This window comes from Neocloeon triangulifer, unplaced genomic scaffold (genome assembly GCF_031216515.1).
Source record: "Neocloeon triangulifer isolate White Clay Creek 2 clone unplaced genomic scaffold, ASM3121651v1 ptg000003l, whole genome shotgun sequence".
In the NCBI taxonomy this organism is placed as follows: Eukaryota; Metazoa; Arthropoda; class Insecta; order Ephemeroptera; family Baetidae; genus Neocloeon; species Neocloeon triangulifer.
In genome coordinates this window covers 4833142-4850744 of record NW_026775546.1, presented here as the reverse complement: position 1 = coordinate 4850744, position 17603 = coordinate 4833142, and the positions used below count along the sequence as shown (strand labels likewise).

At 33.9% G+C, this 17603-nt stretch overlaps 1 protein-coding gene across 1 annotated transcript in view; it reads right to left on the bottom strand.

Moving 5' to 3' along the window:
- Positions 1-2156: 2156 nt before the first annotated feature.
- LOC132205928 (Kv channel-interacting protein 1-like) overlaps positions 2157-17603 on the bottom strand; it is a 55950-nt gene continuing 40503 nt past the window's right edge. Inside the window, exons 4-7 of the mRNA XM_059635317.1 lie at positions 16478-16616; positions 8157-8307; positions 7961-8023; positions 2157-4565 (exon numbers count right to left, since the gene is read on the bottom strand). Of these exons, the coding sequence (XP_059491300.1) occupies positions 4518-4565; positions 7961-8023; positions 8157-8307; positions 16478-16616 (401 nt within the window). The 3' untranslated portion in view covers positions 2157-4517. The remainder of the gene's footprint in view (positions 4566-7960; positions 8024-8156; positions 8308-16477; positions 16617-17603) is intronic.

Sequence of the window (17603 nt, the reverse complement as noted above, 5' to 3'; positions counted from 1 at the left end):
CTAAGATTTCTGAAATTCAATCTCTATAACACCTAAAATTATTGCTCTATATAAGAAATCAAACAGAAGACATTGAACGCGCTTTAACACATTGAATTATAGATGAATGCAGTTTGATTTGAGCTTATGTAGGAACAGGTTGAGGTCTGATTTTTTCTATTCCTCCCGCAAGTTGTATACTTCTTCGCCCGTGCAAGAGTCACAAATCACGCCGCGAGCCGTCTGTTGATAAAGGATTATATATTGAGACGTTCGTTCACCTGCCAGCGGGCTTTCCGCAGATTAGAACGAAGTGCAACCCAGCAACGCTCTCACCCTTTCCGTCTTTCTTCCGAGAGTGGCGAGAAAAGAAAAAGACTAATTTATACCTCAAGACAGTGATTAGCGTGGAAATAAATCGCCGTGCGATAGCAACGTGGGAGAGACGCCCACGAGTTCGGGAAAAAGTGCGGCTCCAAAGGGTAGATGGGGGAAAGTTTCCAGCTGCAGCTCTGCGAAGATTTGTGATATCTGATATGGATTGATCTTGTTGAAAGACGAAATCAGGAAAACATACAATCCGATTTCAAATAATCAAACAATAGAAAATTGTAAATTATCAGACAAATATAAAATATCAATCTTTGATACTAGACCCATGCCACCACTTAAATTCCAACTTTGGAATTTTACAACTAAAATTATTAACCAGTTCATTTGGAAAAATTGCATTTAAGAACAATTTATTCATATGTGATCATTTTGTTAAATTTTTTTTAATTTAAATATTAATATTTTTTAATTTCTCTAAATTTAAAAAAAAAATCTCATATGCCAAACCTGAAGTGAATCCCTGATTAAACCTATATTTTGCTTCTATGTTATAACATTTTTTCAACGTTACTATGACTGTGTTTTGTATTTCAGCATCGTTATATGGCCACATTATATTTTGATGAAAAAATATTAAAAAAAGTAAAAAAGTTTATTTGATGTACTGAAATAAATATTAATTTAAGATTGAAAAGAATTTAAAGCTTCGCAACTGGATGACCAGCGTTAAAATCCTATAAAGTTGCATGCCCAGCTTCCCATACTCATAAATTTCATATATATGTCTTGGCTGCTGGTATTTTGTGCTGACACCTGGATTTTCGAGTAGATCGCTGCCGTGAGAGCCTCTTCTTTCTGCTCCCTCTTGGCCCAAACCCACTCACTCCCAATCCAGAGCAAGGACTGCTGCGAACGAAAGATGAGAGGTGCGCTGGCATTCTCCTGGCGTCCTTTTGTGCTGAGTAAAATATTGACAGGCTGCTCTGATCGGTCGCTTATGTGGAAGTCTCATCGCAAAGAAACAAGGCTGATTCCAAATTTGAAAATTCCAACGGAAAAAAATCTTTAACGGATTACAGATTTGAAACGATCAAGCATTTTTGTATTTATAAGAAATGAGTTTTAGAACAGTTATTAGCTATTTTAAATTCTTGTTGAACTTAAAAATATTGCTTCCAGAACTTCTTAAAATAATTAAATAATTAAATGTATAAACTTTAACAACAGTTGAATAAAAATAATTTGGAAATTTTCCACCTGTTTTCAACTTTGTTTAAGATAATAGCAGATTCTTAAAAGTAATCGCAAAATGTATATAGTAGTGTTTTTTTTTTTTTCATTTCATACTTTGATTTAATATTTTTTTTTAAACATTTTTAGTCTGCAGATGACTCTGTTCAAGCAGAATGATAAATAAAATTGGTTGATTTTTCTTTCCAAATCACTATTTCCTTTGGTGGGATAACGATGTGGATTCTTCTTTTTGTCTCTCACGATGACTGATTGCCACGGAGAAAGCGTACGTATACTTTGGACACAAAAGCATTAGGAAAAACAAAGCCTCTTTCTCACTCTCGGCGCGAGCAATCTTTTTGTTGCCATAGCGACCGAGGGCGAAATGATTGACTGATTGCAATCGCAGAGCGCGAGAAAGGCGCTGCTCTTTTCCATTAAGAAATTGACAGCTGGGGTGTGTTTTTGGTCGGAAAAAAATATATATATACGCGCCTTTTTCTAAGCAATTTCCTTGTCCTAAACCACCAGAGGGAAAAAGTAAGGGAAATCAAATAATAATTAAATCGGATGACGACGGAAAGAGAAAAACAGATTTTGAAAGTAGAACATCGGTTTTATTCCTCGTCAAATGTACATTTTTTTCTGTTCAAATCTGCGTGTAGTTTGTTGATTTTTCCTCGTAACACTTCAAATTTATTAATCAGTGGCACAACAACGATCGCGAATTAATTTACAGCACGCGATGACAGAGAGTGCTCAATCTTTTTTTTCATTAATTTATTTCCATTCTTTCTTCCTGAAAGTTTTTTTTTCATGATTTATTTACACGTCAAACTGAAAACGTGACATGAAAATATTACAATTTGATTATACGTTTTTCACACTTTCATATGAATAGAGCAAAGGAGAGGAAACTGGCAACATTCAATAATCAATTAAATATATAGATTCCATAACGACTTTTTCATTTATAAACTCTGGACAGAGCAGAAGGAAAAACGTAAATGGGAGGGATATGTACTTTTGATTTTGTCTACAAAATCGTTTGACGCAATTATATAACAGTGTATTTTCTGTAGGTACAGCTTTAAAATCTTCGTGTCTGAAGCTTCTTCTCAATTATTTTGCCTTAACGCTAGACCCATGTTGAAAATAGCTAGTGTATATATACTTATATTAATACATAACGAATCGTAATCTTACAATCCTATAATTAAGCCCTAAGAGTTTCAATAATACTCGCCGCGTGTCCGTGAGAGTAGGTCGATCCGGAGAGAGGCTACACGTAAGCTTCTTTTTTTTACAAACACATTTCTTTTTTTTAAACACACACGAAAGGGAGTTTAACAAGTTGGACACTCTCGCGATTGATCACTTCTTCCAATCAGGATTAAATTTATTCTCGTCCTGATCAAAATGCATTTTAATTCAATGATTAGATTTAGGAAGTTTCGAAATTCCTGCTTTGTCCTGCCTTATTTTGGACTTTCTGGAGTAAAAAGTACCAGCGTGTGAAATTTATTTTTCTTAAGATTGGTGTTACGAAATCTTTCTCAAAATCGTTTCGAAGCGCGGTTTCGGTTTTTCACTTTAAAGCTCAGGATATATATTATTTGTATTATTTAGCCAGATGTGAAAGTAGATTGATTGATTATCTCTTTAGGAGAAGATTTTATTTACTGCGATATGATTGCGGAAATTCGTCGATCTCGTCGGAAAAAATTGAGGAGAATTTCAAAGATCCTCTTTCATTCCTCTCGCGGTAGGTATTTTTGGTTTGTTTTGTCTATCATAGAAACACGAAGATGACAAGAGAGAAAATTACAAGGTTAAATTTTTATAGTCATGAACATGCAGAGGTTAAAGGTTTTCAATAGCCGTAGAGAGCAATTTAAGTGAGGTTGTGTGTGTGCTAGAGAGCAAATTTCGACATTTTTAAAAGTTCAATCGACAAGCGAAAATCTCCTACAGATCGAGAATTATTTCCACTAACGCCAGACACATTAAAGCATTTTTATTTATACTTTCTCTCATAGTGAGTATTTTTCATGAAACCCCCCTAAAAAACGCGCACTCCACCAGGGGAGTCAATTCATATCACGTTCTTATCAAAATTCGCAAAGCTTTTTTATTGTTTACATTATGCATTATAAATAATCAACGATCGAGAGCAGAGTGAAAGCATACGGAATGTATTGTAGTTTGTATATTATTTCCCCAAAAATGCACTGGCAAATTAAAGTCAAAGGTAGACCCCTCTCGATTGTCAAGAAAAAAATGGAACATAACAATATTAGCTTTTCTATCAACGCGACTAGAACGGACTTGCATTTTATTTTGTGTTTATTTTATTTTCAAAAAATAGTTTTATAAAACGAAGAAAACAAAATCATTCTATTTGAGATTTATAGTTCTTTTAAAAATGTAATTTCTGTTTTTTCCTTCAAATTGAAATAAAACATATTTATTTCAAAATCATTAAAAAGAGAAATATTGCACAAGATCCACTTTAATCCAAACATAAAGCGCAGCTCGCAGAGCAGGTTGAAGTTCTGCTGCAAACTCATTTCAATTCAAGTCTATGAATATGTCAACTGGAATCAACTCTGCTATGCATATACTTGTAAAATGCGCAATACTTTTTCATCGGAATATAAAACCCAACGACTTTTCTCAGCACAGGGTTTTAAATTATATAAAAACCAAGTTTCTTTAGAAATTCTTTTCCATTAAAAAACAAATTATGCAAGTCTCGCCCTGCACGCTTGGTAAAAAAAAGTTGAGGAAAGGTCTTGACGGAGCACCTTGAGTAGAGATAGATCTTCTCTCACTACGTGTAATGCGGTACGTACAGCCGAAAGGATGCTGACAAAGAGTAGTCTCTGTCGTGCGTTTGTCTTTCACATATGTAGACACAAGCACTGCTGAACTCTTTCAAAACGGAAAAGCAGTCGAGACGCAACGCACTTCTACCACAAATCATCAAACACTGCAAACGAGCTACGGATGTCTTCATTCTGAAACAAGAGCAATGAAAATATTCATTTTAAATTTGTCTCCAAAATCATTGAAATTAAATATGTACATCAGTAGTAATTTTAAAAATATTTTGTTTAAACATTTAAATTTTGAAATATCGTGAAACGATTTCAATTTTATTTACATTAAATATAATAATTTTAATATATTTCCAAGATGCTGAATTTAAGAATGGAAAATGTTATATTTTACTTAAATTCACTTTTCGCTCTTCCGGCTTTTCTCTCTGACAATCAATTTTGCACAAGTGCTTTTGCAAGCCCAATATTTGCTTTGGCGCACACAAGTCGGCCACATACCGCGTTCGCCGACATACAGAATTAAAGCAGGTGGGCGCCAACTCAGCCGCAGCCAAGCTTTCGCGCACTGGCAATCTCCGTGAGAGACTACTTTTGTATTATTTTCTCTGTGCGCCCGCGGGAATGCCGCAAATGAAGCTGCGGATCATCCCGGCAGCTGCGACAAAATGTATGTGCCGTGCGCGAACAGCAGAGGAATGCGCTCTTTGTGTTTTATTGCCTCGGTGCTCTCTGCTGTATTATCGCGGATGACGTTCTCTCACAGTGCATTTTTCTCTCTAGCTCTCTGTGGCGGTGGCAGCGGCGTGTCACCGGAGAGCTCGAATTTGCACCACCACTGGAACTAGGTTTCCATTTTATTAACTGGCTTGATAATGAGCTAAAGGTGTCCCGCACAGAGCTAAATTTTTATTAACATGCGGCTTGATTAAAAAAAAGAGAGATAAAAAGATCAATATTAAAATTTTTACTTTTTTAATTTTCTATTTTCCTACTCATTTAGCTTATTTTCATTATTGTGAAATTCTTTTGAAAATTATTTAATATTATAAATGAAATTTTAAGAGTTACTTCAATTTGAAAGTAATATAATTTAATATAATCATTTTTATTGAAAACATGAAATTTTATGTAATGAATTTGAAATGATACAAAATATTTGTTAAACCTGTAGAGAATACCGTAGCAAAATTTATTAATTCATTTATAATTTAAAAAAAAAACATTCTGGCAAGCTTTATAAAATTTGTAAAGAAAAGAAGTTAAAATTAAAAAAAAATATCCCCTTTTAAGATAATCAATAAATAATAATTAAAAACGAATATTTTTATATATTACAAAAAATCGCCTTACCATTGGCACGAAATAAGATACTTTGATTATTTTATATTTTATGAAAGTTTAAGAGAAAAATAAATTACTATTTCTCATTCCAATCAAAATTGATTGATTCTGCACAAAGATATTTGAATATATTAAATATATTTATTCTTTATAATTGAAGAAATTCATTTCAAATTCTAACTCAAAGTCCTCAGTATGCAGATTCTTCCTGGAATTGGCTTATTCTCTCCGGCTCGTTAACCTTCAAAGCGCTCAATTTACGCAAATTAGTCTTGCAACACGTGCTTGAAAATTCTATCCCTGCCGCGTGTTGTAAAACTCTGGTCTAAATTTAAACCAGAGGGCTCTCGGAAGAAAGCGAGTGAGCGACGGCTTAATTTGCAAAAAATCCGCGCCTCGTTTAATCTCCCCTGGAAAGTTTTGCAGGTATGGCTTGCGGAGAAGGACTAATTAATATTCAGCAAATCGTGTTTGCAAGGCAAATTGCGAGGGAGCGGAGTGAGTTTGCGGCTACTTTTCTATCTCGGAAGGGGCTGCATCGATCGTTTTCGGCGCCCGCCGAGAGGAAGCTCTTAACAAACGCCGCCGCCTTAACACCTCATTTAAGGCTGAACGAATAAGTTGGCGTGCTGCAGCTTTTGATGAGCTGTTTATAATTTGGCGCGGCCGTCGTCGTCACGCGAAACGCACTGCTGCTTGCCTCTCTCGCAACAGTACGTGCGCTAATAATGATAATAACACGACTCCGCCACCTCCGCTATTAAGGGAAAACTTTTTGAGCTTAAACAGCCGGCGCACTCGAGAGCCGGCGGTTTAGCCCTCAAACTCGTCCCAACTGCAACGGAAGCGACTGCTGCAAATTGTGAAACTCGCTCTGGGCACGGGTCGCACCCGATTCGCTCCAAACTTTCAACTCGCATTTGAGCGAGATGGGATGAAACTAAAATTAAACCCAGATTTAATTTTTTCCTTAATTGGGAGCAAATTTATTTAATTTAAACTGGAAATAAAAACGACAGAGCCTACTTTTTTATAGCTCAATTTTTATGACACCTACAAATTTTAATTTTTATGAAAGAGATTATAATGAATTTATTATAAAGATTATGTAAAGCAAAAATAAATTAAGCTTATTTAATGTATTTGACAATACATTTATTTCATCAGAATTAAAAGAATTTTTAATTCAAGAATTTGATATTGTTGTTTCTATTACGCAAGACCTTAATAAACCAGTGATAATTAATATCTTGTCGGCGGGAGTGCTACGTGAAAATCTTACTTACAATTAGTTTACATTCAACCAGAAGCTTCCTTAATAACCCCTGAGCACATTCTCATTTTTTCTTCTTGATGGAATGATAAATATATTTAAGTCTGACAAAAATATTCTTTTTTTCATTCTTCATATGTATATATCATTTTTATAGAAAAAAAATTCTCTCCTAATTCGTCGCAAATTCGTCATATTTCAAAATCTCTCGCGGTAGAAGCAGCCGTTTTTTGGGGAATAAAATTAAACAGGCTTGTCTCTGTGGGGTTTTTCGTCATAAATCCCGAGCAAAATCCCCTTAACTCTCGCCAGCATTTAAATAAATACCTTCAAAAAATATATGAATCGAATACCGCACCTTCACTACACGGTTTTTGGTTCAGTAAAATAAATAATGCGAAATTTTTTATTATTTTTCACTACGCCCGCACTCCGATTAATTTGGCAAAATGTTTAGTGGTGAATTGCGAGAGGCTCAAACTCCAACTAAGCAAACAAACGTGCCACCGTCTAAACAACGAGCAACTTTACTCTCCAGCAGAGTGTATGATTGGACCAATTACTTTCTGCAGAAAATTGTGATGGATGAATTTCCTCAAATATTGTTTACATTTTGAAATAATTATAAATGAATACACTCTGAAATGAAAAATATAGTAATTGGTATAATGTGAATAAAATTAATAATGTTTGGATAAATCACTGTTGATGTTCAATGCATAGGCTGTTTTTTCCATTAAATGAATTTTTATGTATTTCAAATGCCTTCAGTTGAATATTTTTGGATTATATAAAATGGACTTTTGAAACTTAGTTGTTACATTATTTTTTAATTATTGTTTACCATAGTACCAGAAGCGTAGAAGCCAATTATTTTTTCTAATATCTCATAATATATCAATTTTCCCCCATAAAATGTACCTTCTAATTGGTAAAAAATGACCTATTTTTTACTTACCATTGAGCAATAGTCGATGAATTCATCAACCGTGATGACTCCGTCGTTATTTAAGTCCAATTTCTGAAACAATATTAACCAAAATTGAGCAAAACTCTAAAAAAAATCTCAACCAACTAATAATGTATTAAAGTATTTTACTGATTGGTCGGATGTTTAAAGGAGACCGTTTTGATAGGGATCGTTTGCGTCTTACCTGAAATATTCTTTCCACGTGATCCTTGGACGCCTCGTCGGGCAGCACACCAGGCTCCGAGTGAGAGGCGCCCATCAAGTCGTAAATGGCCGTGATCACCGTCGTCATTTCCTCGCGGGTGATGCAGCCATCGTTGTTTACGTCGTACAAACTGCAAGCACAAACACACAGACGGACGGCAACTGATTAAAATCGTGATCCGACTTGCAAACAGACAGGAACTAAAGCGCATGCAAATATGAAAAATAATATTGTAAAACCCACAGTACACGGAACAACACGACGAGCAAACAAAAACAGGATAAATTTGATGCTGCCTTTGGATGTTGCTCTGGGAACGAAAAGATAATAAAATCAAGAAAGAATGGCGGAGCATGGTGAGTTTTCATAATGGGTTTTCTTTCTTATTTATGAAGCTCTGCAAAAAGAAATCCAACGAAAAACTAAAAAAATATTTAAAAAGATTTCCGCCAAATTATTAATCTGAATATTTATTTAGTTAAACTATTTGACTTTCTGGAATAAAAAAGGTGTATATATTTATTTTGGTGTGCTGAAAGTAATTTAAATCTCAGTAAAGTTGTAGAAAAGATATTAAAATTGGAATATTTTTATGTGCTAATTTAAGCATTTGACAAAAAAAAACATCGTGTTCTAGCAAAAATACCTCTTCGATTGAAGTCTTAAACAATTATTCAATTATTTCTAGAGGAAGATTGTGATAGTGATGGGCAAAAAGTACCGGTACTTTTACGAGTACCCAAAGTAACTCATTTTTTTAAGCGCCTCGAGAAAAATTTTCGGCTGAAAAAGTCGTCTAAATATGTGAATTTTGGTCCGATTTTGACCAAATTTTTTTTTATTTTTCTTTGGCATATTTTCGAAACCAATTCAGTAAAAAAAATTTTAAAATACAAAAAATTTCCTTTCCTATTAGGCATTTAAAATTAGGGTTTTTGAAAATTTTTAAAATTATATATCTCTCTGGTTCCTGAAGTAACAGACACTTAAATCCAACGTTTTTGATGAACTAGTGTTGATGCCAATGACAATTAACAATGGCCACGCCATAGCCATGCCATGGCCACGCCATAGCCACGCCGTAGCCATGCCATGGCCACGCCGTAGCCATGCCATGGCCACGCCGTAGCCATGCCATGGCCACGCCGTAGCCATGCCATGGCCACGCCGTAGCCATGCCATGGCCACGCCATAGCCATGCCATGAACACGCCACGGCCACGCCAAAGCCATGCCATGGCCACGCCATAGCCATGCCATGGCCACGCTTTAGCCATGCCATGGCCACGCCATGAAATTATTATTCTCAAGAAGAAACCATTATATATGAAGAATCACGCAGAAAAAAAAAATAATATTATATTGATATCTAAGTTGTTATTATTAATAACAATAAAATTGTAAGTATAATCATTGATTTAAAAAAAAAAAAAAAAAAAATGGAAACTCTTTAAGCATTTCATCAAATATAATAATAGTTAGTAAGTCTTATAATAATTTCAATATATGGAAATGGAAAAATTTACCAGATCCATGCAACTTCAATTATTGGAATTATGGTGATTTGAATTTAAAATCCACGTCCGAGAAAATTTTGTTGGTCAGATCAGACTCGCCTGACGCGACTGACTCGCCTGACGCGACTGACTCGCCTGACGCGACTGACTCGCCTGACGCGACTGACTCGCCTGACGCGACTGACTCGCCTGACGCGACTGACTCGCCTGACGCGACTGACTCGCCTGACGCGACTGACTCGCCTGACGCGACTGACGCGACTGACTCCATAGCCATGCCATGGCCACGCCGTAGCCATGCCATGGCCACGCCGTAGCCATGCCATGGCCACGCCGTAGCCATGCCATGGCCACGACATAGCCATGCCATGGCCACGCCATGAAATTATTATTCTCAAGAAGAAACCATAATATATGAAGAATCACGCAGAAAAAAAATAATATTATATTGATATCTTAGTTGTTATTATTATTAACAATAAAATTGTAAGTATAATCATTGATTTTCTAAAAAAAAAAAAAAAATGGAAACTCTTTAAGCATTTCATCAAATATAATAATAGTTAGTAAGTCTTATAATAATTTCAATATATGGAAATGGAAAAATTTACCAGATCCATGCAACTTCAATTATTGGAATTATGGTGATTTGAATTTAAAATCCACGTCCGAGAAAATTTTGTTGGTCAGATCAGACTCGCCTGACACGACTGACTCGCCTGACGCGACTGACTCGCCTGACGCGACTGACTCGCCTGACGCGACTGACTCGCCTGACGCGACTGACTCGCCTGACGCGACTGACTCGCCTGACGCGACTGACTCGCCTGACGCGACTGACTCGCCTGACGCGACTGACTCGCCTGACGCGACTGACTCGCCTGACGCGACTGACTCGCCTGACGCGACTGACTCGCCTGACGCGACTGACTCGCCTGACGCGACTGACTCGCCTGACGCGACTGACGCGACTGACGCGATTGACGCGACTGACTCGCCTGACGCGACTGACTCCATAGCCATGCCATGGCCACGACATAGCCATGCCATGGCCACGGCATTAACATTCATGAGGTCAACCCATTAGTACTCAATGGTTAAGGGTACCGTGTATACGCAATATCATATGTCTTAAGGGTTTAAATCAGCAATAGTACAATTTTCTATATTGAAAAATTGGACTTTTAAAAATAAAGCTATTTAATAAATGATAAATTATTTTATTTAAAGTCACATCAAGTATGAAACAATTAAGTAATCTAGAGTTTAATTAATGAAAATTAAAAAATAATAATTTCTTGGTCTGGTTTGTCATTATATGACCTGATCTTAAGAAATCTCAATTTAATTAGCAAAATCTTGATGCAGTGAAAATTTAACTAAAAATCAATATTAATGATTTTTTCAATGCCATAGACAAGAACCTTCTGAAAGAAATTAAAAAAAGAAGGAAAAAAAATAAATTTAGCCGCTATGTAAAAATAAATATCGATAAAATTTTATTGTAGATTTAACGCGGCGGGCGCGGTGGCTGAGTCTCATTATAGCATTTTAGCAGACCAAATTACTTCTCTTTTTAAAATATTTATTGTTTTGTAATGACCGAGAATAATAAATAAATTTTAACGGAGAATAAATAAATTAAGTAAGGAAATTCAATATAAAATATTTTTCTCACATCTGGACTATAAAAAATTTCTGAATCATTGTGCGTGTATTTATATTTTTATTACAGTTTATACTTCTCTAGTATATAAAAAATTGAAAAGTAAAAATGAGAAGAAAAGGGTTTATCACAACTAGCAGAGGCCAGTTAAAATGCCGAACAACAAAAGAGACACACAGCCGCCGCGGTGAAATACACACTTATCGTGACTATTGTGAAAAACAATAATAAAAGAATAATTTTTGCTAGCAGACCATTAATAATCTTTGACTCGTTTAAATAATTCAGGTTCATCTAATTGATTAAAAATTAAAACTTCATTTATTTATTCTATAATTTAATTGACAAAACCTGATTATTTTTTTACCATCTATTTTCTAATATTCTTTTCTGAAGCATTTTCAGCGAAAAATGGCCTAAATACAAACCAGAATTATACACTTGTAAATTAAATCAATTTTTGGTCACTTAAGGTGAGGTACAGTACGCATATAATATAAAATGAAATTAACAAAAGTATTTCATAATTTTAAATAACTGCAAATACTTATATTTGTGCTGCGCGCTTCAATATTAATTAAAATTGAATGTAATAAAAAATAGCCAAGGAATGTATTTAGTTATAAAAAACATTACAATTTTAAGGGATGTTTGTTAAATGTACGTGAAATTGAAACTCGGCATTTAATTTCAGTGAGTTGTAAATAGGACGAGACTATTTATCTTTTAGCTAAAATTTTTAATATGGTCAGAGATCAACATTGATATGTCAATAGAGATAGATATGCATAAAATTTAATTTGTTTAGAAAAATCCAAAAAATCATTTTAAAAAAAGTTTAAAAGCAAGTTTGGAAAAGAATCTTTTTTTATAGGCTGCCTCTTTTCAGGTGAGTCGCTTATAAGTTATATGATTGCTATATTTATGAGTTATGAGCATAAAATTAAAAATTTTAATGTGTGCAACATTAGTGTAAATGTTTTGTGATGTTAGATTATTATTATTTTTTTTGCTTACGGCTGCAGTACGGCGAGTATTGAGGGCGGAGGCAGATTTCTTGTTTGTCTCAGTTCAATGATGTATGAGTTTCAGTGAGTTGTTCACTAGTACTGTAAGCCTATTTCTCCGTAATGTAAATTTTTGACTCAGATGCTTTGACTTGTTGTGGAGAAATAAAACGAGTTGAATTGAATTAGTATTATCAAAAACGGCATAAAATTTTGTTTTTAAGAAACGCATTTCATGGTAAATCAAATAATAAAAATTAAATTATCCAAAACACTTTGGACGAATGATGACTCTTGGAAATTCTTATATTGTTGTGTTAATATTACAACGCTACGAAACAGTAATATTTATAGCACATAGACATCATGCATTTTTTTTTTATGGAATGTGTTTTTTTATAATACAAAATTACAAAAAAATTTGTGGTAATTGAAATTTACAAACAACTTACAATTAAAATAACGCAAGCTGCGCCTATTGTAACAATAAGTATATTTAATTTGCAAAAAAAATTATTATACGCCAAAATTTATTATTGCAGTTGCCGCGCATATAAGTTTGCCACGCAAATAATTTTTTTCCGCAGTTTTTCCGTTTCGTTTTGTTTGTTGCAGCTTTTCCTTCTTACTATAGAAGGCTATTGCTTTCTGTTGTGATGCGCAACTTAGATGACGATTGGAATTTTTTATTAAAAATCAAAGCATTATAAATTCCAATCATTTCATTTCATTTAACTTATTTATAGGAATAAATTCAAAAAAAATATCAACTCCAAATCTTATACCTGTAAAGCGGTCACAGACACTCCTATTAGTTGAATTAAATTGTTTAAGGATCTAATTTTAAAATAATTTAAACAATTTAGTTGTTGTGTTTACACAAAATTGAAACTTAAATGATAGTACTCAAAAATTTTTTATTAGATATAATAATTCCATGTTGATCCTTAAAAAGTAACGCATTTTATTTTTTTTTCGTCTTCTCTGTGCAAATATAATTTTAGTAATTTTACTCGCAAAAAATATTGGAGTCAAGGATTTTTCCTCACCTAAGACAATCCATTGCACTTAAATTATATCTGATTGTCTGGTATCTGGTTAAGTGTTAAAAATCAATTTAATGCAAATAAAGAACATATTTTTGCTTAAAAAAAAAAACTCAAGTAACTCTCACGCACAATACACATTACTGATATAATATGATATTCTGCAATCACGGTCAAGTTCTATATAGTAAAAATAGCTCTGTACAAACAAGTAATTTGCGAATTGAGAGGGCAATCCAGTCCAAAAGACTAACCTCTGTGGCCCAAAAGCCAACTTTAATTTTATTACTTGAATCATTTAATTTTAATAAAAACAATAAAATATTTTATTTCACATTCAAAAGTTAACAAAAAATTCTAATAAATTATATCAGACAGATAATTATAATTTAAAATTTAAATGTTTCTAAGGATAATAAATTGGAATTGAAACATTAAATTTTGAGCGCAGGAGCAAGTTGGCCTTAGAAATATGTATTTAACATTACATTGAAGAGGGCAACAAAGCAATACTAAAACTGCCTTATAATATGTAGTGTTTTTTTTACGTCAACAAAAGCCAGTATATTCGGCGAGCTCATAAATTTTCAAAATTTATTTTTCAACCCACTAAAATAATGATTTGGAGTCAAAATTTTCAATTGTTTGAAGCTCAATAAGGTACAGAAAGTGACCTGGAACACCTGTTTTTCAAATTTTATCGATTTTTGACCTCTATAAGTGGTTTTTTCGGTAATCTAAAGGTTTTTGAGAAATTTTTAATTTTTCGAGTACTCGAGTACCCGGTTCTTGGAGTACCGAGTACTTTCAGAAAATACTACCGAGTACTTTCAAGTTGAGTACCGGTACCGGGAGTACCGAGTACTTTGCTGAGTACCGCCCATCACTAGATTGTGATATTGTCCTTTAGTCAATGCAAGGGAAGGGAACGTATTAAATAAAATCTAATTAGCTATCTATGCAACGCAGTTGAGGATCTAATATTTCACCTTAAAAAAATTTATTCTAATGCTCATCAAGTTCATAATATATATTCAAATTATTATAATTTTTGCAGCTTGAACCATGCATAAAATTTTATTTCTATTCCTTTTTAAAAATGAAAATAGCTATAATATGTGATATAATAATAAAAATAATATAATATACATTATAAGTTAATATCATGTAATAATATAATAATAATAATATAATTTTTTAATCTTTTTCTTTTGTTATTAATTTGGATGAGTTTATGTAAGGGGTATAGTTGCCCTTAATTTTGACCCAATACAAATTCCTGAAACTGATATGGACTTTTGCAAAAAAAAAATTAATTTTATTTATGGTTTAATGTTCATAAAATTATCGAAAAAAATTTTTGGGGAGGGTCAACTTAAAATAAATTGATCATTGCTATTGCTAATGAAAATGGCAAATAAAAATTTTATTTAAAGATATATTGCAGCTATTTTTTTATCTAATTTAGTGATTTCCACAATTCATGATTATGTTAGAAGGAAACAAGGGCGACCAATCCTCAACCCAAAAAAGTGGCACCAAGTAAAAAAGTCGCAATCCGAGCTGGAAATCGATTGTTTCCTTTTCGCCGTGAGCGACGGTATTATTTATTTGCGATCCACCAATTTCATTTCTTGACATTTTCCCTCCACCGTGCTTTGGCGATTTGTCAGCCGAGATGAGAGATGCTCCGATTGTTCGCTCGCCGAATAAATCTTGTCGCAGCACCGCCCGCCATAATATTAAAAAGCGGTTTCCTGCTCTTGGTCGGAATTTACGGTGGGCGGCGGCTGCTGCATAAATAAAAAATTTCTTGCCACGCGGCGGCGTCATTGGAAGATAAATGCCGTTAAGTGAGACAATCCAGAAGCGTGCGCCGTGTTTTGATTCAGAAATAGCTGCCGCGGCAAGGGCAGGAAATCACTTTGGTGAACTAATCACATATCTGACGACAGCCAGCAACCCTTTCACAAAAAGAGAGAAAGAGAGAGAGATGCGCTTTTTCGCTATTTTTGACGTGAAGCAGCGCGCACGTTTTTGAATTGCTAATTTTTCGCTCACTTGCAACAGATGTTGCTGGGGTTTTCAGCTCCAGCCTGAATTTGCACTGTGACAGACGGACGGCTCTTGTGAAATTGGAAATAAAAACGCTTCACGTATGGGAAATTCCTCACTTCTCTGTTCTACTTTAGAGAACTCTCATGTACCTGTGCATCATCATAAATTTATATACATATTACATATTTTGACCTATAAGTAAAATTTCCGTTGAGTACAAATTTTTCATATCTTTAGAATGTTTTAATTTTCCCTATTATCAGTAAAAATGTAATAAATTTTTATAATAATTCTAGATCAATATGATGAAAAATAAACCAAGTTATCTTGAATTTGACATATAAATATCTGATATTAAGAATTTAAATTTATTCTCCAGATTTACTAAAAAACAAGCTTTTCATAATTTTTTAACATGCATCAAAATCCGTCATAATAATTTTTCTGAAAAACAATTAACAAAATAATAAATAAAAATGCCAAATAAAAGAATAAAAAATGTCTTGTCTCTTAAATCATACTTATAAATATTAAACATTAAATATTTTTTGAACTGATTTAATGAACTAATTTTATATTTTTAGATCAAATATTTAAAAAAAAAATTGTTTATTTCAAAATCAAAAAGGTGTGATGACAGGTACATCTACTCTTCGTAAAATGTATAAGTTGCATTATTTTAAAAATCATGAACATCGAGGACTTTTTGAAAAAATTTCAGTGGCCATTAGTAATCCATAACGCAATTTTGTATATAGCTTTCCTTTTTCCTTACTTTATTATTACTATTATTTATCATGTTTTTGAAAAAATTAATTTTTTTATCGGGCAGCTCGAATGTTTGTTTCTAAAGAATACAATGATCTTTGAAGAAAATATAATCAATGCGAAACCTAACAAATTTCTCCAAATGGCTAAATCGGAGATGTGGGGGATTTAAAAACCGGGTTTTGTGTATAAAAAATTAGATAAAAAATTGCATGTTTGATTAGAAAAATGAGTCTTACCTGAATGCCCATCGCAGTCGTTCCTGCAATGAACCTTTGACTAACACAGACAGACCGAGCATGAAATCACCAAATGTGATAGTACCACATTTCTCACGGTCCAGGGTACTGAATACATAATGCGCGTATTGGCTGGAATCTGCAAGCAAACGAAACAACTAGAGTTAGTTTGTGTTGTTTTGTCGGCAGCTGTGTGAGAAATTCGATCTGCTATACGCAACAACAAACATCCACACCAGCAGCAGCACTTTGGAATAATATGCGGATTATATATTGAATGACCGCTTAGCATGCATCACAAGAGCGAATGGAGATTGTGGCTGCGCAGCTCGGGATCAAATTATGCGGCACTTAGGGTCTGCGCTCAATGTGCTTAGATATTTGTATGCGTGGTTATTGCTCAATCAAATCACGGCGAACAAGTGCCTGCCCGCCGGCCTCTAGGGTAATGTTGATCAAATATAATGTTTCGGAAACGGTGGAGAGCTTATAGTTCATGTTTGCCTATAATCGGTTGGTATTATTTGAGATTAGCAGAGTAAATTATTCAGTCATCAGAAATCAACTTTGCACATTTAACATAAATTATAAATTGTTTTAACTATTGCGATAGTGGTTTTTATTAAAGAGCAAATCTTTTCAGGATCACATAGGTCCCCCCAAAATGGAGGTAACTGTCTAAAAATTGCACAGGTCATTCCTCATGGTTTGAAAGTAGGCTCCCTAAATTTTTACAAAAAAATTTTCAAAATTGCGGGTTTTAAGGGGCATTTTGAAAAATCCAAAAAACAAAAATAACTCGGCTTCCTGTGATCCTACAATAAAAATCTGGACATATTTGAACACGTCTTATCAAGTTCTACAACTATTCTGTTGACTCCAAAATTCTAGGTCAAAGTTCAAGGTCACGAATTTTAAAATTAAATTTTCAAATTCAAAATGCGAAGCCAGGCTCACGTCAAAATAAAAAATTAAGATAGCCATTCGATTCCTTGTTAAATTTTATGTAACATAAGTCGAAATTGCGCCGTTACTCTTTGTAGTTGAATTTAAAATTAAATAAAAATATTTAAAAACGTGGTTTTTTGCACCCCGAGACACGCATTCAACACAATTCACGTAAATA